We start from the raw sequence: 21674 nt of genomic DNA, 5'->3' as shown, positions 1-21674 counted from the left end.
CTCTCAAGCTCTTGCTGTAGGTTGAATCACATCTCTGTAACTGTTAGAAAACTGAACTTGGGGTGAAAGTAAAGGCCCTGTGGGAAATGAAGTCTAGTCACACAGAGGGATAGAAAGAGGGGGTGATGGTGGGGACCTTTACTGACTGACAGCATGCAGATCCTGTCCTCAGCACTTGCTCTCATTCCTGAGTGTCCCTGCTGTGCAGTGACCCAGGGCAGGAACCAATACAGCTGAAAAATAAACATTTTTTTCCTAGAGTTGTTTTTTATCTTGATCAGTTCTCTGGTCTCATTCACCATGTGCTACACAGAGAGCATACTGGCATAGTTGGTGGTGCAGAGTATGGGCAAGGAAGCAACAGGAAGGGGAAGGGGGACCAAGATTTCTTAAACTGATGTAAGTAGCCCTGATTCCAAAAATGCAACCACAGCCTGCCCAGAGTGCTCTCCTTTGTGCCAGGGCTCACCTGCAGTTTGCACAGAAGGAGCAAGGGGATAAATGTCTCTCTCAGAAACCCTGCAGAAATTCTCGAGTAATCAGTGCAAATCACCTCAAAATGCTGCTATTAGGACTCTGCAGTTGATGCACAAGGATGCTGGGACCTTATGAAACTTACTAGTGCAGCATCCTGATACTGGAAAACAACAGCAACATTTTATGTCTTGGTTCTTTTCTGTCTATAACTCTCCTGCAGAATCGTTTCTTGCCTATTCTTCTCTGAGAGAGGAAAAAAAATCTGGTATTCCCCTTAGCTCCTTCCTTGGCACATCCTGTGTGCCTGGGAGCTTGCTTAACATTCCTGGTATTGCCCTCTGTTAGGAAGGTGGTGTGTCTACACCCCAGGGGAAGAGCTGCTTGGTCTGGCATCGTAGGTGGAATCCCCATGGCACCACCTCACTGCAGCTGCTGCCCAGGGAGGAAGCACAGGCACCCTGGATGTTGTGAGCCCTTTCTGGCTGCTGTATTTCATCTCTCTGTGCTGCTGCTTCCCAGGCAGCATGTGATCCTCTGCGGTATGCTCTGGCTTCTATAGGGAATGGGTTGATGCTATAAAACAGTCTTTTTATGGAACCTCTTGGCAACACAGAAAACTTTCCCATTGCCAGGGTGTTCTTTTTATGCAACAATTTGTTCCCAGAAAGCAGCCCATTTAAACAGGTTTTCTCTATTAAGGGGCTTCAGCTGCATTTGGGGGTTTTTTTTGAGCTTATTCAGCGTGCTGTAAACTGCAAAATAGTGTCCTACAATAGATTTGTCTGAGGGAATTGAAGTGTGTACTCCTGTGATTCTGCCTACTGTGGGAGCTCCTTGAAAGCCAGATGTCACATCCAAAGAGTAATCTGTGTTTACAAACACATGGCCACACATACTCAACATTTTCAGCAGCCACCAAACTGAAATTCAAAACCTGCAATTTTGCTTCTCTATCCACCTGCCTTGCACACAGCCAAAGCAAGAAAAAAATGTTTCCAGAACTTGGATGGGATCATCTCTTTTATATAGATGAGGAAAACACACATTGCTGTCTGCAGAGGGCTGAATTTAACTTCCCAGCTGGGGCCTCTCATCTGTAAGTTCTTGCAGACAGAAAAACACCAACTGCTAGCAAGATAATTCAATTTCCCCTCTCTCGCACTCCAAGGAAGACTGCCTACTCCCCCACCCCATGTGGGTTTCAGTCTGGCAGAACTTCTCCCAACCACTATACCCCGGGCAAGATCCATATCAAAGCTTCAGCCCCGCAGGGATCATTAGAAGGCATTTATTTCTGCATATTCCAGTCGGGGAAGCAGGGGTAGGGGTGGAGGAGGCAGATAACTTTATTCACAATGCAAATAGGCTGCCCTTACTTTCAACCTTTGCTTCAAACCTGGAGATATTAAAAAAACATGAGCTCTTCTAAAACAATAAATACACTTATTCTGCTGGATGTTATATTGCTGGTGCCTCCAGAAAAGTGTCCTGGCACCATTTGATGGGAAAAGCCAGTGAAATCTGTTAACTCTGCTCTTGCCCTCGCTCCCCAAATTGCTGTTTAAAGTTCAGTCTGAACCTATATTAGAGCACTTGGCTCATTTGAGAAAGATTGTTAGTAGGTAGTTTTGCACAACAGGACTAAGATGCTTCAAGCACTGAGGGAAAGTCAACCCAATTCTCTCTGCAAATTTGAAGCGCTAGTCTGTGATTTACTAATAGGGAGCAGTGAGTTATTAAGCTCATCACAACGCAGCATCCTGCTCCTCTAGTCCAGAGGGAGCCAGCTATTTAATAAATCAGAACCCAGTGCTAAGCTACAGGGATAAAAGGATCTACATTAATATGAAAATATTAATATCTGGAAGAGAAGATTATAATCTAAATGGGCTCGAATGAAATAGCACCATTGTTTAGAAGAAACTTCTTGCTCCTAATCTCATTAGAGCTGTAATCATACTAGCAATGGAAGGTATCTTCAGACTTTTGAAAGTACTTTGGAGGCTTGGTGAATGTGGTGATCATGCTGGGTGGGTTCAAAAAGCTGCATTTCAGTGTCAGCTGGATGATCTGTCTGAAGGAAGAAGAATGTTAAACTGAAGGGGATGACATGGCTTTTTCTTCTGAAAGATGTGCAGCTTTGCAGAAGCACTGCACCTCTTGCAAAAATGAGCATTGCCCAGAGACATTCACAACTGGGGAGGTTTCTCAGCTCCACTTCCCTCCAAAACTTTATCTGGACCCACAGGGTAGGTGGGTGGAAGTCTGTAAAATGAGGCTATGTTCTCCCTCCCTCACTTGTGCAAACCGAAGGGAACTTGGCACTGCAGTGCCTGCTATGAAAGGGCAGAAAAAGATGGGGTCAAATTCATGGCTGTTTCTCCCCAGGCCACAGCCCCAGGGTAGCCCCTTCAGGGAAATCTCCTCTGCAGTTGCCTCAGGTGCTGTCTGATGTGAAGTGTCCAACCCTCACTGCTCACAGACTGCTTCCCTCCAGGCCTGCCATTTTTCCTCCTGTGTACTAAGTCGAGCAAGCCTGCCCTGCCAGAGACTGTGATGCAGCCTGGGCACATACAGGCAGCTTCCTGAAAACATGGTGATGGCTAGCAACCTGTCTGTCTTCATTGGTCGTGTCCAAATGATAAAGGCTCCTCCTGTGCCAGCAGGGCAGCTGCTTGCCTGGGTTTATCTCTGCCACCTTCAAAGACATTCTCAGGCTGCCTTCTCACTCAGCCTCCAAGACAGCCTCATCATTCTGCTTGCAGGAGCCTCAAACATGATCCCAGGCTTGGGGCTCCCAGCTATCTCCAATTGCCTTTCATCTCTTTTTGCACAGGATCTGCAATGGATGGTCAGCATTCCTCCTCCCAGGTCTCTAGCAGACCACCTTCTTTCAATGTCATTAAATCTTCAAGGTTTGTGTCACACTGAATGGCTTCTGAGAGGGTTTTGTATAAAACAGACATCTAATCAGGTAAGAAGCTTTCAGCATTTACCCATTGAAGCATGGTGTGGTTTATCTTGGGGCTTTTCACCAGTCCTGCAGCTCAGTCTTCAGCTCACCAGCATCAGCATGCTGACCTGTGCAACAGCATCGTGTTTAGCTCACAAGAATTGTTGCTAGACTTCATCATGGGGATAGTTGACCTTGGCAGTACTGTCACATGGTGATAAACCCAAGAGCCCTGTTCAGAGACATAAATTTTTTCAGCCTTTTTGTTTTAAGTCCAGTCAAAATGTGAAATGCCCCAGATTTAATTAGCAGAGAAAATTCTGCAAAGTGCAACAACCATTACTGATGGGTGAAGCCAGTGAGACTGCCTTGCTAAGAGCTGTTATTTTCCTCTGGCACCTGTGGCACTTCTAGCCTTAGTCACCAAAGTAAATTTTCCAGCACATCCTTCAGGGAAGTGCCCAGTGAGGCCAGCAGTGTGCCTCATGCTTGCTTCATTACAGACACCTATCACAGAGACATTACAAACAGACAAACTATGGTCCACCTGCCCAGCCAAGGCTGGCAAGTAGAGCTTAATCCACTGAATCCATATGAAGGACCTTTCATAACACATGGTTTTGATTTTCACAAATATTGAGACTATTCTTTGCATTAATGATAAAGTGGATTAAACATGCCCCGTTTTCCTAGATAATGCCCCTCTGGAGTTTCACTGGGACCAAAGTAGATCTGGCATTTAAACTAAAGAAATCCCTGTTTAGCGTGTGGGAGTCTCTGGAGAGGCCTCAGATCTGCATTGCAACTGTGAAATACAGCATCTCTTCTGTTGCTTATCAGAGATCTGTGTTTCTCCTGGGAAAATTTTGCCCAAAGGATTCAGCCCTTGCCAAATTTTCTATTGGAATTTGTTTGTTTATTTTAAATTTCTTTTTAAACATCTGAAACCAACAAACTTAAAAAATGCTCTGAATCTATCAACTTGAGTTAATCTCTTAAAATAAAATAATTTAAAAATTAATTCCTCCAGGCTGCCAACTTCTAAGACTTAGTCTAAAATAGATTTAAATGACTGAAATTCTAAATCCTGAAAAACTGAAGTTTAATTGGAAAGAATCACCGTTTTTCTTTTCTCCTGTGCTACTACACCTGTTCTTAGCATCTGATTCTCCTAAATTTTAAAATGGTTCATATCAAACACGCGTGTGCATGTAAAATGCTGCTCTTTTGACTTCTGTGCCCATTTTACAGCCACAGGGAAATACAGGTACCCAAGGAACAAGTCACTAAGGGACAGCTCTGCCTCACATCCTCCCCAGTCAGTCCTCCTGGAGAGCTTTCCCCTTGTCTATGTTCTCTTCCTTCTTCGTGTCTATACTCACTTGTCATGCAAAAAAATATCAGGGCAGGGATGGAGTCAGATATTCCAGGTCCAGTACAACATCTAATGTTTTCTGTGGTTTCTACTATGCTGAAAGGCAGAATTTTGTCATGATGCTATGTGGACCCTGGAGATGATGTTTGGCTATGAATGCAGCTACATCTCCCACAGCTTCAGGGGTGTTCCAAGCAAGGGGGTGGGCTGGGATCTATAAATAGTGCATATTAATCCATACTTCAGTTTATAAGAAGGGATGGTAGAAAACACACAGCTACAATCTATTCAGGGAATTTATTAATATTAGATACCTCAGGAGGTATCTCTGCTTACTTCACAAACATCTGTTTGTTGGAAATACCATTTCAATAAACTATTTTCTCAGCCTCAGTATTGTGGCAGTACAGAGATTACAGGTGAGGATGGTGAGGATGATGATATGGTCCTTTTTGGTCCTAGTGCAGGGTCATTCTCCCCAGTTCAGAGGTGTAGGACCACAGGTCTTTCTCACAGCTGCACCATACACAGACATCTGCAACACGTGAAGCACTTGGGCATCAGCAATCATAATCAAGCACCCAAAGTGAAACTTCAAGAAAAGGTACTCTCCAAGGACCCACAGTCCTCTGGGTAAGACTCATTTTGAGCTCTAGTGATGCTAGATGGGGATCTTCCAGTGTATCTCAGCATTAAATGTTTGTCCTGGAAATAGCTTCAACTGCATATTTTGAATGAAATCTCTTTGCTCTGGAGAGACTCAGCAGTCAAATATCTGTAGGTGTTTGTCCCATGTCTTCACTTGGAATCCTGCTGACTGGTAACATACAGAGCTTTGTGATGTAATGGATGGCCAAGAATGGAGAATCCCAAGTTTCTGCCTGTTTCTGCTGGCTGTCCAGGAAATATGGTATTTGCTGGGGGGGGGGGACGGGGACAGGGACAGTGTGGGAGAACAACTCTCTAATTAAAAGTAAATTCTGATGTTTTTATTGAAGCTGTTGCAGTGTATACGACTAGTATTTTAAGAATCTTGCTACTTTGTCTCTCTACTCTGGAAAAGACTTTGGAATATTGAATAGAGAACAGTTGATCCCACTATCAGCAAATAATCTTCTAGGAAATAAATACAGCAAAAGAGTCATACTTGTCTTAGCCAGTATTGATATAATCTCAATTTCAAAGGTTATTGCATTTGGAGAACTTCTCTGGAACTATTCAGAGAACATACATGTGATGGGATAAATGAGTGGAATATGATTTAGCTTTAAAAGGTCAGGCTATGTAACAGTACATATATCTAAAAAATGTATCTCATCGTATGACCAGCTGGTGGAATGTCTTACCATGATACAGCAGCATCATGGCACTGTATATTTTGAAGACAATGCTAAATTCGGATCCTGGCTCCAGCTGAAAGCCTCAGGATGCTGTGACTTGCTGTTTGGGGCACTTGCTGTAGAAGAAAGCAAAGTTCATGGTTGGATCCAGACCCAGAGCCCCAGAGTCCCTATTTTCCTGCTGCTCGGAGCACTAGTTTTGCCTTACTTGTTTGATTAGGAATGAATGAGACTGGCTTGGTTTTCTTCCAGACCGGTTTTACTTTGCCTCATTATAAACTTCACCATATACTGTCCTTTCCCCTGCCTTATCTCCCCGTCTCCTTCAAGGGCAATGCTGAAATGTAAGAGGGGTGCTTTTGCTGGGAGCTGTTCTGAGCTGAGAGGACAGGCAAAAGTGACCCTTTATCCTGCTTGGTGTTTCAAACAGCTTCCGCCTGCGGGGAGGGGATGTATTGAGAACGTGTGAGAGAAAACACTGAAAAGGGAAAAAAGGCACAAAAAAGGAGGAGAATAAAAGTATAGCAAGGAAGCTAGAGACAAACTTCAAGTTGTGGATTATTTCTCACCCAGGCTCTAATTAGGAAGCCTCTTATGGGACTGTGAAGCTGTCAGGCTGCCAAATGTCAGCGTGTTTATCGGAGATCAGGCGAGTCTCCTGTCTGCAGCAGTGAGTTTGGTGCCATGATCCTCCTGGGTCCTTCCAGTGTGTGTGACTCATTCAGCGTTGGCACCTCTGGGAGCTTTGAGGCACAGTGGAAGGCTGCTTCTTCCTCCTTAAAAATCCGAAAATAAGCCCTTTCCTGGGATTTGGCCTCTTCATGCTGGCTCTGCACAGAGAGGGTTAACCATACAGTGCAGAGCAGCTTCAGCGTATGTGACTCAGATTCCCAGGGAAATCCCCAGCTTATCTGATGGAGCCTGTTAGTCTGCTAATTGAATAAGCTCCTATTAAAAGTGCAATGTTTTTTAATGACTGTTAACAACGGGCCAGGCTCTGATCTGATCTTTTCGCTCGGGATGGTTTTGTGCTGCTGGTCGGGCTCAGCCCCTGATGGCAGCCGGGCAGTTCCCCCAGCCCCAGCAGCCTCTGCAGAGCCGCAGCCGGGCACTGAGGCCAGCACACCAGCTCCAGGGCTTTTGGGGTGCGAGTGAGCTACCGGCCACGAAACTTCGCATTTAATGAGCAAGGACTTCATGAAGTGTAACAAGCAGGAAGCTTTTAATGGGGATCTTTAGGAAGAGGCAGAATGCTGCAGTGCAGCTAGCAGGGGAAAGCATTTGTTGGGAGGCTACCAAGGACTTCATGTAACATAATTGCTGTGAATATTTTTTATGTGATTCGAGCCCTGCTCTGAGTAATTAACTTCCCCGGTGTTGAAATCAGGTTGATTTGTTGATTCTGCATATAAGATGTTGTCTGTGTCTGCCTAGGAAAAATATTGTGTATACCTCTGCATATGCACATCCAAACCCTAATTTTAATTAAAATTATGTGTATAATATCTGTATCTCCTTTTTCTCAATGGGAATTGACTTTGAGGAGGTATTTGTCTAACAGGAAAATAAAAAAAACCCTGTGCTTAGCGTTTAAAGTTAACTTAGTTGGGTTGCAGGGTACTTCCGAAGGAGACCATAACACTGCTGATTTCAGCCCGGCCCGCGGTGGGGTTGAGCTCTCTTGTACAACCGTGTGACCACATTTGCCTTCCTTTTCTTACCTGAAACTCCCAAAGTGTTACCCAAGCCTATGTGACACCAGAACCATATCAAGCTTTCTAAAAAGAAGACTTTTTTTTGTTTGTTTCTTCTTGCAAGCCAAGAATGAAATCTGGCCACCTTCACACCCACACATCTCCACACCTACTCAGTTCCTTTGTGTCCTTTTTGCTTTTCTCCTAGGAAAGTTTCTCTTAAAATGCAGGAGCTTCTTTGCAAAGGTCCCACACATCCACACTGACACTGAGCTGCTGCTTTAAAAGTTTCATAGCAACCCGTAAGTTGTGGGTTTTTTCCACGCAGTAACAATAACGAAGTGTCAAAAATCTCAAGCTCCTGTTATCAGAGGCAGAGTCTAAACCCCATTTCTCAGGCTGTTTTCTATTCCCCACTCCCGAGTTGTCAGATGCTGTGACATGGCTCCATCACACCACGACTAGCAGTCCCAACAAACAGAAAATGATTTCCAACTGGCAAACATGCTGTTTACTTTCCAGAAAAATTGCACTTTCCCATCTGACAGCTGATCAAGGGATCTCCTGCTGCTGTCAGCATGAAGAAGTGTTTAAACACAGGGATGGAAGTTTAAACATTTTCTCATTATCACAGAATAAAAAAAATTAAAAAATAATAAAAAATAAAGGCATTGAGTCTCTCCGACCACCTGCTGTGCCAGTAATGAAGCGATGTCACATGACCAGCCGGCAAGGACTTTTATCTCTGCCCCAATATCATTACTGAAGTGACACCTGTCACATGACCCACATCAGAGCTTTCATCTGGGCTCCCCAAATGCAGTTCTGGCTTGTGAGGGGGATTTTCCTGGCATTGCCCTCCCCCACACACACTTTAAAGAGCATTGCCCACTTGCACCGTTAGAGACAGGGGTTTGCAAGTTTTAAAGCCCTTGGATCTTTTCTTGGGCATATATAATTTGGCCAACAAACTTGCTCCAGACTGAAACAAAACAGAATCCTGGCTTGGAAAAGAAGTTATTTCATTTACTTCAAGATGTTTTTAAAGAAAATATTTAAGTCTGATGTTAAATTCTCTTTACATAAAGGAGGATGTTAAAGGATTTCTCAAAAACCTCAGATTTGTTTTTGGTTTTTTATGAGGTGGTGAGAAGAAACAGTTTGATGACCCTTATGCACAATGATCTCAATTTACATGCACTTTATAAACTCTCTCCTGCTTTACCAAAGCGTCCTACCCCTGCCAAAAGAAAGTATTTTCTGGAGAAAAAAGAGAAATGTCAGTCCTGCACCTCTCTGCCAAGGTCTGAGATTTTTTTGTGAGATGTTCAACAGCAAACATGTGGATTTGAGTTGGACCCACGTAAATGACAGTAGTACTGACCACTCACTTGCCAGAGCCCATTCAGTTATTATCTCAAAAACAACATCAGACATTCAAATGTGACAGGGCATGTGAGGAGGTTGGAGATAAGGGAATATGAACTTTATGGATTTTTCCACCTCCTCCTTTCCTACTCCACACTCATCCATTAATGAAGTCTGGTACTTTTCTTCCTTCAAATCTGATTCACCACACTAAAACAATGAAAAACTAACTCAGCAAAAGAGTTCATAGTTTTCCATCTGTTTAGTGAATTAAATGAGTTCTTCAAGGCCTTAGAAAGGTGCCAGAGAGAAAAAGAGAAAGACTGTAAAGCTTGAAGCAGGGAGGGAAATGGGGGAAGCAGAACTGCCTTTTTGGGTGGCACTAACTTGGTACATAAATTCAGATGTGTTTCTTGTTACCTACACTTTCTGACTACATCCATTTTCCCCAAAAGCTGTTGCCCCCAAGACTGTGCAGGCCAGGGGATGGAAAATCTGCTGAGATCAGTACTCATGATGTAAATAGTATTCCCATTAGTGGAGGAGAGGAGTGGTTCAGAGTCAGTTTCCCTCCGATGTGGCATGTTTTAGGCATTGGATTTACAATGTTAATGAACAGAAGACTGCTGGTTTGCAGCATATCCAGGGTCTTCCTGGCTTTCTGCCCCTCTAGATACAGAATTAAAAGGTATCATATGACTCTTTGGCAATTTAGCACATGGCTAAATTTAGCAATGGCATGGTCATTATGGGATAGTAGCTACCTAAAACAGGAAAGACATTCTGTCCCATTGCTCCAGGGCAGAAGAAATTTACAATGATGCTCTGGATAGACCATGAGGAAAAGTGACTCAGTTGTCATCATTAGATCCCTCACTGCCCATGCATAACAAATCCTTTCACTTAACATATCTTGAGCCTTTAGTTGCTCTCAATTAGGAGCAGACACTCAGCCATAACCATCCCATTGCAGGCACCAGAGATCCTGCTTCTTCACTGCTCTTAGTCCAGACATCTCCAAGAACACAAAAGGAATGCAGAACACTCCTATCCCAACTTGGTTGTCATTTATAGCTGCTTATTCATTATTACAAAGGGCAGTCAGGTCATTGAGGATGGCTGATGTTTGGGAGATCTGGGTCCATGCAATTTAGAGGCGGAAAGACTTTTGGGACATAGCTTGCCTTTTCATCAAGGAACATAACGTAAGTAATATCTCGTCCTCATAACTGAGCAGTGCCTGCAGATAGTGTATGTGCCTTTTAATGTAGCTAATCTATACATTCCTGCAGTTACGTCTGTAGCAAGGGCAAAGGAGAACATAAACAGTTGTGCTGCTCCCTGCCCAGATCTGCAGTGTGTGTTTGGTAAATGATGGAGTGGAGTGGGGCTGGAGATGCAGCTCTCTTACACTAAAAGCTCACCTTTCAGCTGCTTCTATGGCTGCCACCCATAGCTCCTTGACTGGTTTTGTTCCAGTGCCTCAACGCTCTGCATAACTCTTGCTCAGGGAAATTCTCCCAGTCATGCCAGTGACACTACTCAAATGAATAAAAATATTCAAGAAGGTCTGTATGTCTGTAGCTCAATGATTTATCTTTCTCTTCCTTTACTTCCCAGATGTGCTGTGAGGTTACACCAAGGCTACTGGTTTCTATGTCCCAGAGCTAAGAAAAAGTATCCAAGATAACTGAAACCAAGCAGACTAGTACTTGCATACAGTAAATTACTTGCTTTCCCAATTCTTCCAGGAAGAATTCTATGAGAAATTTCATAGTAACTGCAGTTGGGAAAGAGGTCGCTGATTTCCCCATGTATCCCCATCATCACTCACCTCAGATTAGCTTTCCTACTCATAGTCTGTCAGCAGCCTTGAGATCAAGGAGATTAAAACACTGTGGAAACTCATTAATGAGCCAGGACTCTCTGCAACAGCTGGACCAAAAATGGACTGCATTTGGCTGCATCTTAATTCTCTGCCATCTCCCCTCTGCTCATCAACACCTGCACACATTTGGGATGCTGCATAAGAAGACCTCTGAATTCAGCTCTAAGCAACCAGTCTGCAATGCACATGTCTAATGCTCTGCTGGTGTGGAACCACTATGCTGGTAATCCTGTTAGTAATGGCAGAAGCTCCCTCTAGGAAATTATAACAAATAGTCTTAAACAATTCCTTTTGTTGACAACTCTATCCAAGAAACCATCTTCCCTGGAGACCTCATTCAACTTTTGACTAATCCCCTCCTTCCCTCAGGAGCTCTTTTGTTGAAGGAGATTGTAGGCATACCCCAGGAATGACAGGTCTCCGTAAGCCTTGGATGAGCCTCTACATTCTTTCAATTGTCAGTCCCCATCTGTCCTGTTTGTACATCGATCTTCTGGTCCAGGGATCTCTCTATTAAGTGACACATGGCTGAGTATATTCTGCAAGCCCAGTGTCCAGACTGGTGCTGTTAACATCTTTGTTGCCAAGTCAATCTTTCTGACATTGCTTTCTGAAAAACAAAAGGCAGGACATCTGCACAATTTCATTCTCTTCTACTGGAAGGTGATTTTTAAAAACACACACCCCACCCCCCAAACTGTGTCCTTGTTTTATAATCTCAAAGATTTTTCTTCATTTTTTCAGTATCAGGAGTTATTTTAAAGGTCCTTAGTATAACGGAATATACAATCTGCCCCTATTACAAAGGAATTCTGTTAGGGTAAAAATCCATGGCCTAAATACTGAATCAAAAATAAAAATAAATCCCAAATGCTAATATTCTGCAGGGCTGGGGCCTTCAGTCCACTCTGCTTGTTAAAGCTGGTTTTAAAAAGGCTCTTCTTTTCCTGTAGATTCAGCTACACTTAGCTGGTACAATATCACATACATGTAAGAGGCACAGCATTAGTTATCTGAGTATTTATTTTGAGAGGCAGAATGAGAACAGTAGCAGATTCCAATGATCCATATGTTCTTCCTCAGCAGGTAGAGGGGAAAGTGGTGGGTGGAATAGGGTAGAAAATGGGTTGACTGTTGGCATGGAGTATATATCACCGTGGGATAGATGACTGACAGTATCTCGTCGTTTCCTGAAACCAGAAGGAGAACAAGGAGGAGTCTGTGATGATATTTTGTCCCTTGCTATGTTGCTCAGGGCCCATGGATTCAAGATGGAGCCTGCTATGTTTAGTTTTTTGGTTTTGTCTATTTTTGTAGCTTAACTCAGGTTGGCAAATGAAGGAAGGCTGGCCAGTTTCATTATGTTCCCAGGAAATTCCATTCTCTCATGTGCCAGCGTGAGGCTGTTGTGCTTTAGATGCCTATCTACCTCTCATTAGATTAGAAAAAGCATGCAGAACCCCCTGCTTTCCATTGGTAGCCTATTAAAATGACAAAAAAATTACTGTTTCATTTATAACCCCTCTTGCATGTCGGAATCCAGATGCCTATTTTAAAAAGAGAATTAATAATATGAACACCATCACATATAGAATGTTTTCCTGTAATGAACTGCAGAAGAAAACTTGAGTTGACATTTAAGCTTGTTTAGTATGCCTTGTAAAGAGCTAAAAAAAAAAAGGATACAATCATTTTGAGGCCAGGTTAATTAAAAAAAAAAAAAAAGTTTAAGAGTTTCTCCTACTAGTTCCAAGTTTTCACTATTTTAAATTATATATTTGTGAAATGCTCTCTAAATCAGTTAAAATGGGCCAAATCCAAGTTCATTGAACACTGATGCATGAGTGCCCTCCTCAAGTGAGTTGTCCCAGAAGCCTTAGTGGAACTGACAGCCAGCTTTTCTGGCAGGATTAGTTCCTCTCTGCTCACAGAGAGGGAACAGCCGTCCTTCCTGCACTCAACTGAGCAGGTGAGCAGGGAAGGCATTCAGGCTGCTTCCAAAACCCAATCTGGCCACAGCGCTGGCACTGTTCAGGTTTTTCTTAAAAGGATTCGAGGCTGGCCTCTCTGCCTGCTGTTGTCTACATGATGAGGGCAGAAGGGGTAGAGAAAGGCTGTGAGACCAGGCACTGAGTGCTGGGACCTGATCCTATAGCAGGTACACGCCATCTACGTGCATTTGAAAGCACAGATGGGTAGCTGAGGTGTGTCCTGCTATCCTAAGGTCGCCTCTTAGCTTGGCAGATGATAAGACAGTCAAACTAATTTGGCCTCAAGATCAGTTTCCAGGTCTGCCCTGCAAGCACAGACCCAGCAGTGACACTGACAGGACACATGCTGCTAACAAATGCACAAAGTAAACAAAGAGACAGGATATAATAAAAGGATATTTTCTGGTAATTTCTTTCAATAACAGTGATTTTAGGTGAGCTTTTGGTCTTCTGTAACAAAAAGGAGATGAAAAATATTGATGCTGAAGCATCATTTTGAGGTGTGACATAGTAAAATAGAGACTAATTAAAACCAACGATATTACAAGCTAGGGAGATTTTGCCTATCTCTGCTCAGGTTCCAATGTGTGTGAAATCAAAACAACTAAGCTATGAAATGTGAACTCAGTAGGCAAGGACAAAGGAGAACAAAGCAATTTGGTCAGTTTAAGCAATGGGGAAATGAAGCAATATTTTGACTGGGGAGGCATCAGAGGAAAGGGCACTGGTCTGAGACTTGGCAATATGACAAAACAAATCCAAACCTCCCATGATACCACTGAACATTGTTCATTTGGGGGCATTGGCTCGCTGACCTCTTCTCTCTGAATGTGAGATTTCCCACTTTGTTCTCACCCTGGAATGTGATCATCCAGCCCTGAGTATCAGATCTGTTTTCCCACCTTCAATACACGAAGGAATTCATGTGCTGAGGGTGATGGCAGCACATTTGACAATGGTAACCACATGCTTACCCAAGAATTAGTCAATCATCCATATTTCTACCAAAACTTGCTCGAACCTCCTGAGAGATGGCCTTTTCGGTAAGAAGCAAACAGGTCACAGATTTCAGGTTGCAGTCTCACTCCTGGAACTGTGAACACTGATTGTCCTGTAGAAAAATCAGGTTAAAGAGAAAGCTGCAAAACAGTCCTTTTCTTTCACTGCGCTACTTTCTTAATGCTCTTGTGACATTAGCCACAATATAAACTAATTCAGAATCCTGTTTCTCACAGCTGCATTCCTTCTGATTGTTTTTGGAAAAATCTATCTTTAATCTAGACACCCTTCTCTAGAAATCTCATCTGCAGTTTCTTTTCTTTTTCTTTTTCTTTTCTTCTTTTTCTTTTTCTTTTTCTTTTTCTTTTTCTTTTTCTTTTTCATTTTCTTTTTCATTTTCTTTTTCTTTTTCTTGGACCAACCAGCAAAATACTATTTGGTAGAACAGTGGTTGGAATGCAACCCGCTAATCAAAAGGATTCAAATGGATCTGCACACTGCCAAGCTCTCTCCTTCCCACCCAGCAGAGGGGAAAAAAAGAAAAAGAAAAAAGAGATAGAGCGAAGGCACAGAGCTTCTCTCCTTCAGCAATCTCACAAATGCAAAACCTTCCACTCCAGTGACTCCTCATTAACTTACCAAATCTGACAGTCTAATTATCGTAGCTGCTTCACGCTTAGAATAAATAAATACTAAAGTGGGTGTTTAAAGAAATTGAGCAGTGAAATTCAGTCATCTAGACAGTCAATAGAGAGTTTATTTTAAATTTTTATATTCTTATGTATTTATATCATTTTAGGAAAAATAATGAGATAGTTGTCTTTCAGGCTAATTGAGTTCCCATGCTCATGGTTGCTTGCTGTCACAATCTCAAACTTAGCTGTAACTTTTGTGCCTTAGAAACCTGATCACTACCTCCCCATTTACTCTTTTCCGCTGATAACTGGGTGAAGTCAGAAGCGCACATGAGGATGGGAAACAACTACGTGAGACTTCCAGTCTGGATGTCTTTCACAGCAAACAAGACAACTAAATCTTTTCAGATTTGCATTTAAGAGTGTTAAAGGGGAAAATGGAAGTTAAAGAAACCTCAGATATAACTTGCAATTAGACAAAATGCAGAAAAACGTCTGCTAACCTCTGATGCAATAGTGTCTGCCTCCATGAACGGTATTAACAGCACTCCCCCCAAGAGCGGTTTGTCTCCCTGAACAATAAGACCTTTATAGAGATTCTCTGGCCTGAGATCAATGGGAGTCAGAGCATTTGATCCATGTCTGTAAGACTTTGTTTCCACAAGTCATGTGGGCCAAACTTTGCGCCAGTTGCTTTTGCAAGAGCAGGTGCTGGGGAGGGAGCAAAGGAAATTTTCCTTCTTTTCCCGTCTTCCCCTTTGCCCCATGCTCCTAAACAGTGCCCAGCACAATGCCTCCTCCAGGACAACATGTGGGGAAGAGCTTAAACAGGGCAACATGTCTGGAGTCCTGTGCACTTGGCAAGCATCTGCTGTGATGTTGCAACAGCTCTTGCTTAGGGTGGTGGCTTAATGGCAGAACACAAAACTTTAATGTCCTGTCGGTATGTAGGCAAGCAGATCTTCCACCATTGAGGGATCATGCCAGGTGAAATGAGGGTGGTTTTCCTGAGTTAAATGGAGATTTCTTTTATCACCTCAAAGATAAGAATGCTTCTGGCTTAGGAGGGGCAGCTGATTTCCTGCTCAACACCAGCTTTTGTGTATTCCTGTATTAAGACACATTATAAATCAGATTCATACACCTGGTAGGAACTCTCTAGGTGTCTGTATGTGACTTGCAGTGAAGAATATCTATTTGCTGTGTACAGAGGTCACAAAGCAGAGCAGTAAATAACCCAAGTGACTGTATAAACTTTTTAGCTATGTAGGAGAACCTAGGGAAACCAGCCAACCCAAACAAGGGGTCATGAAAGCCAGTTCTTCTTTATATGTCCCCTGTGATAACATTAACCAGTGCTGGCTAATCCCAACAGTAATGGGTTTTTTGGTAGGCAATGGCTTGCAGCCTTAACCTTCTCATTGTCCACATTTGCTTACTTGCTTTATCTTAGTTTAGATGCAACAGACATTAAAATTACTGTCAACATCAAGCCTCCCTCCTCCTCCTTGTCTCTGCAAGTTTGAATAGTGGGCTGTTTCAGGAGAAATGGTGCAATGCCTTCATCTCCTGGTACACTGGTTTTGTGTTGCTGGGGGAGGTAAGAATTAGAGACCAATCGTACCCAAAAGGAGCAAGTACCTCCTAGTCAAAGCCAGGATCACATCCACGCAACACAGAGTCCTCCTCATGGAGCATATACCAGACTTTACTAACTGCTGTGCCAAGGGTATGGCCGGGGTTGAACATCTCCTACTCTGTGAGAAAGCTCTCTACTGAGACTGGACATTGGTCCAATGGGGAAAGGATCTGAGCTGCCAGCTCAGGGCTCCCTGAGCCCTGTGCCTGGGTGGTTTGGCCAGAGCTCTTCTTGCAGTATGTTTTCTTGGGAGTGCACTGTTGATAACCCCAAATCCCATTGCTTACCCTCCCTGCTTGCGGGCCTGCTCTAAAGCATTGGAGGGCAAAAGACAGGGAAAATAAACCAAATCTATAACTAAGAATAATAAGCTTCAATTGTTACTGTGTCTGACCTGTCTGACAACAGAGTGAGACACCTCCTCAGAAGGCCCTTTGCACTTCAGGACTGACACTGAGTTGAGAGCACAGCTCATGCTTTCTTGATTCAAGGATCTCATCTTTCTTCCACGGGGGATTAATTGGACTGAAAACATTGTGCTTTAGCAGGTGGCAAAGGGTTAGACTGAAGTTTTATCAGAGCTGCTGCAGTGCAGGGCTGCACTGCACAAAGATAATTGTCTCAGGATTGGCTTCAGCCAGAAAAAGGACAGCAAATGCTCCGGTTTTACAAAAGGTCATCACTGCCACCCCTTAGGCTACTAGCCACACTGAAGGGAAGCTGAAGAAACCCCTGCACCTCTCTCTGTTTTTACACCCAGAGGTGCTGAGGGCACGTGTAGAATTAAGGCCACCAAGATGATGAGCGAGGTTTGAACCTGGGCCTCAGCAATCTCCTTCTAGAGCTAGAGGCACAGGAGTGAGCAGCTGCAGGAGAGGCCCATCTGTGGCCCAGCCCCATTCAGAGGACAGAGAGTCTTCTTAACCTCCCTTAGATCATGGGCTACTCTTTTTTTTTAGCACTCTGCACTCAGATGGGCATAGCAACAGCAACTTGTTGCACTCTATAGGAGATGACCTCCAGGAAGCAAAGAGCCCTCTGCTCCCTCTCCCCTTTCCCAGGGGCAGGAGCCAGCCTCTGTCCATTAGCATTTCCCCTAGTAATCAGAAACATGCTATTTGGAGGGGTACTTAACATTTGAAACACTGATTTCTCCAATTATTTTTTCCCAGGAACTGACCTTTGAAAAACATCCTCTAGCTTCCAGCTTGTCATAACAACTTATAAAATGAACAGTTATGGATACTATTATTTCATAAAAATAGAGAATAATTTCTTACAGGAACCTTTTATTTTTTCAAATGTTGTTTCTCTCTTACTCTCTCACACACCTTGGGATCAACCCCCTCTTCTTTCACCTTTCATCTCCAGCTCATTCTTTGCCCTTCTGCTTTAACTTTCCCCTTCAGAGGATGGCAACTAATAGCCAGCATCCTCCAGAACAAAGCGGGAACAGAATATATTTTAAATCTGCACTGTTATCATAGCAACAAGAATTTTAAAATGATACTGTTAAATTCCAAAATGGTGTTATGCCAAAGTGACACAAGAGAGCAAATGTCTTAAACAATTATGGCAATAGGAATGGCTACATGGAGAATTATTCAGAATTGCCTAAATTTTACAGGCTTAATGAGTCACTCATGAATATGGTCTTGCATGATTGTACTGTACTTGTTTCAGCCCTCTGCACTTTGATTCTGTTCTCAACACATTGGTTGCTATGATAACGCCATGCAGTTTCCTGTCCACAAGGTACTTCTTACTGCAGTATGGGGGATAATAAATATGGGATGGTGCTTAAACCCAGGTGAAATGAATCTGTCCCCTCACTGGCAGCATATCGGAGAGATTGACACATTATGCCAATCTGTTTTCTCATTCCTTCTATTTCTCCTCACTCTCTCCCTTTCTCTCACACTGTCTGTCTCTACCTGTTTTTTTCCACTCTCTCTCTCTCTCTCTCTCTCAGCACTGACACTTTCATCTTCTCCCTTGGGGATTGGAGATGTCACTGCGGGAAGTGCTTGTCCGCCTCTCTGGCAGCAGCAGAGCCCTGTGGCTTTGACAAACCTCATTTAATTGGGAGGAAGCCAGGAGGGTTTGAAAGAACTGAAACATCCACGAAACTCCTTTTATCAGGCATAATTTAAACTCTGCATGGAAAAAACCCTATATGTATAAAGAAAAGTCAACTTCCCTCCTGCTGTGCGTGCTCCCCTCCTCCCCCCCCCGGCACAGGCAGGCTCCTGCGAGATTCCATCTTTTCATTTTTCTAAAAGTGTCAAAGTAGATTTGTGCTCTGTGGCTGGGTGAACAGAAAAGGAATGCAGATGTCTCTCACTCAAGCACATACACACACAGAGCACCTTCTGAAGGGCAGCGGTTTAGGGGTTTGGGAGAGATGCTAACTGGCTGCTCCTTCACTTGGGATGTGTTGCAGCAGCCAGAAATTTGGTTTTCCAATAGCTTGACAACACAGTCCATGAAGGCTTTTTCATAATTACCCCTATCTTAAAAAACACCACCAAACTAACTAGTGTGTAGGGTGCCCAGGAGGCAATAGGGAATGCAAGGTCCCTTTGGCCTGCTGCCTCTTAGGAGGGAGCTTTTCCTAGTGAGAAGCAGGACTGTAGCTTGAGAGACCCTGTATTTATTGTCAGCTCAGGACAGGAGAGGCAGAATTGTGTGTGCAGCTATGTGCTTAAGAGAAGGGAGCAAGGGAAGAAGGAAATCAAGCAGGTAAAACTGAGGAAGAACTGGTGTGACATGGTACAAGGAACAGCTGTCTCAACATCAAAAGGGAGCAGGAGGAGCAGTCCAAGGGAATTGGGGCTAGCACACCATGCTGAGCAGCTGGGAATTCAGGACATCAGGAGAGACCAGCGGGTGAGTTACACTGAATACACAGTGTGAGCCCAGGGGAAATCTCCAGGCTCCTGGGGTTACAGAATGGGGGAGAAATGACCTGAGAAAGAATATTCACCTCTGCTTTGCAAATGGACCATGGTGGCAGCCCATCAGGGTCCCCTTCTAGTATTAACACAGTGGTCAAGTGGAAGAAAACAGAAAAACAAGTTGTCAAGTTTGCAATGGGATGTAAACTTTGCAGCATACAGGAGTGGGGAGGGAGGGAAAGCAGAAAAGAGAGACATCTGGGTAAATGGCAGAGACTTTCAAAATAGAGAAGAAAGTCATAGTAAATAGCACGTGCAGTAGCTCTTTTTTGGTGAGATGAAATTGAGAGTTGACTTACCAGCAGGAGCCTGATAGAGCTGAGGAGGCAGAGGGCTGAAGAAGCCATGAAGAAGCGCATCGTGCGCAGAGATTCGGCCTCGAGGGAAGGCTGTGAGCATCCTGGAGGCCAAATTCTCTGCTGCTGGCACCCTGCTCATCCTAGGAAAACAGAAGAAAAAATAGCACAGGAGATAAGGACAAGCCAGAAAGCTGGAACCAGAACATGACCCAGCCCTTCTCAGCTTGAGGAAAAGATAGTGGAGGACACAGGGGAGCTGGATAAGCACCCCCCATCAGCTATAGAGCTTTTCAGGAGGTTTGCTTTTCCATCTGAGTTGGACTATGTCGGAGCACATGCATCCGGGATTTCAGCTCAAACTCATGTTTACAAATGAATTTCGAAAAAAAATTTTGTTTTGTAGCAAGAAGGTTGTAAGTGAAAGGGGAAATGATGTTGAGGAGACTATATTTTACATGTTGTAACTGTAATATCAGAGTTTGGTGGTACCATTTTACAGTGACAATCCAAATATAGAAAATAACGTGACTGGCCCACTGAGAAGACTAGAGGTCAGATCTAAAGAACTTGAAGAAAATACCATTTTCTCTTTTCCTACCCTAGTACCAGTAGTGCAGCTGGTTGTAAAATGTGTTGGGGATTCACAGAGAAGGATCTGTTTCTCAGGATGAGTGCTTAAAATAGATGTAATAGACATATGCTCCATGCCCAACAAATACCAATGCCAAGTGGCTGCTCTCTAGAGGAGCACACAGCTGGGGACAAGGAAGTGGAAGAGCGAAAACAAACCAACAAGGAAACAAATAAAAATAGTCATTTAGTTTTACAGCTTTTACTTTGTTTGTTTGTTCTGATCACGTTTCAGCTTCAGAGCATGGCCTGTTGTGCTTCCTCCCTTGGCCCCCAACAGTGCTTCCCCTCCAAGTGACATCAGGGGCTGCATTCCCCCTGCCCCTGCACTCCCCCTCCCTATATAGGACATTTGACATGTTGACATTTTTGTTTTGAGGGGATAAAATGAAAAATATAAAAGAAGATGAAAAAACAAGATGGAAGGAGAGAAAGAGACCCTAAGAAACAAATTTGTAAAAGGTGTCTGGCCTCACTGTGGTAGATAATTGCTGAATTTTCACATCCAGCAAAACAGTTCAAGCCCCTGCTTCCTTGGGGAGCAAGGACGGGACAGGGAGCCAAAAGCATCCAGTCTGAGGTTTCTTGCTAGAGCTGCGTGACAGGCTGCCCCTGCCATGGCAGGGTCTTACTGGAGACCTTCTGCCCCCTCGGTCCCTGCTGTTGTAGGCTCCCACTCTGGGCAGCAACACAGCTCAGTGCTTCCCACCATGGCTCAGCCTTCCTGGTGGTGGCAAAGCTCTGAGCGGAGTTCCCCTTTGATTTCTGAATTGGCTATGGAGAGTCATGGCTGAGCAGTCTGTATGAAGCAGCTCTTTCCTTCTGCTAAGCTAAGCATTCCAAGGCATTCCAAGTTATTTGGCCATGGTAGCACCAGTACTCTAAGGCAGAGCAGGAGCTGGCCCACATGCAGCCCAGAGTTCTGCCACAGAGGTGCTAGGCCAGCCCCTTGGTATGACCTGTAATGGGGTCTGTCAAGGGATTATGGCCAAAAAGCCGAAGTGCAGTACAGCACAGTTGCAAGGAATATATTTATTTCTTTGTTCAGGCTGAGAGAGGATTTGTGCTGTTCCAGGACCTCCATTATAAGGATTTGGGACATGTTGAGCTTTGCATGTTTCTCAAGTTGTGTGTGATAATGGCTGGCGTTGCAGTAACCTGTGCTTTGCTGGAAATTTTAGCATGTTTGTTCAGCCATTTAGAACAGCATCTGGGAAATCCTGCTCTGAAGGACAGCACACTTTCGTCCTAGCAGGGCTGGATCCTAAGCAAGCAGCTGAACAGATAATAAACAGCAGAAATGAAAAATGTGGCTATGCCCCCTCAAAGGATATTTGATTATTGATGTCTGCATGAACACAGTCTTGAGGACAAATTCTGTCTTGTCTTTTCCTACATATCTATAAAATCTGTTGTGTGCTTCAAAATC

At 43.7% G+C, this 21674-nt stretch overlaps 1 protein-coding gene across 1 annotated transcript in view; it reads right to left on the bottom strand.

Moving 5' to 3' along the window:
• Window positions 1-8960: 8960 nt before the first annotated feature.
• The window catches only part of CDK15 (cyclin dependent kinase 15), a 39944-nt gene continuing 27230 nt past the window's right edge, over window positions 8961-21674 (bottom strand). Inside the window, exons 10-12 of the mRNA XM_085065635.1 lie at window positions 19616-19755; window positions 14061-14197; window positions 8961-11705 (exon numbers count right to left, since the gene is read on the bottom strand). Coding sequence (XP_084921761.1) covers window positions 14088-14197; window positions 19616-19755 — 250 coding nt within the window. The 3' untranslated portion in view covers window positions 8961-11705; window positions 14061-14087. The remainder of the gene's footprint in view (window positions 11706-14060; window positions 14198-19615; window positions 19756-21674) is intronic.

Source organism: Lichenostomus cassidix, chromosome 7 (genome assembly GCF_008360975.1).
Source record: "Lichenostomus cassidix isolate B80296 chromosome 7, HeHo_3.0, whole genome shotgun sequence".
Taxonomy (NCBI): Eukaryota; Metazoa; Chordata; class Aves; order Passeriformes; family Meliphagidae; genus Lichenostomus; species Lichenostomus cassidix.
Note: the sequence above shows the minus strand (reverse complement) of the source record. Positions and strands in the feature narration are given on the sequence as shown.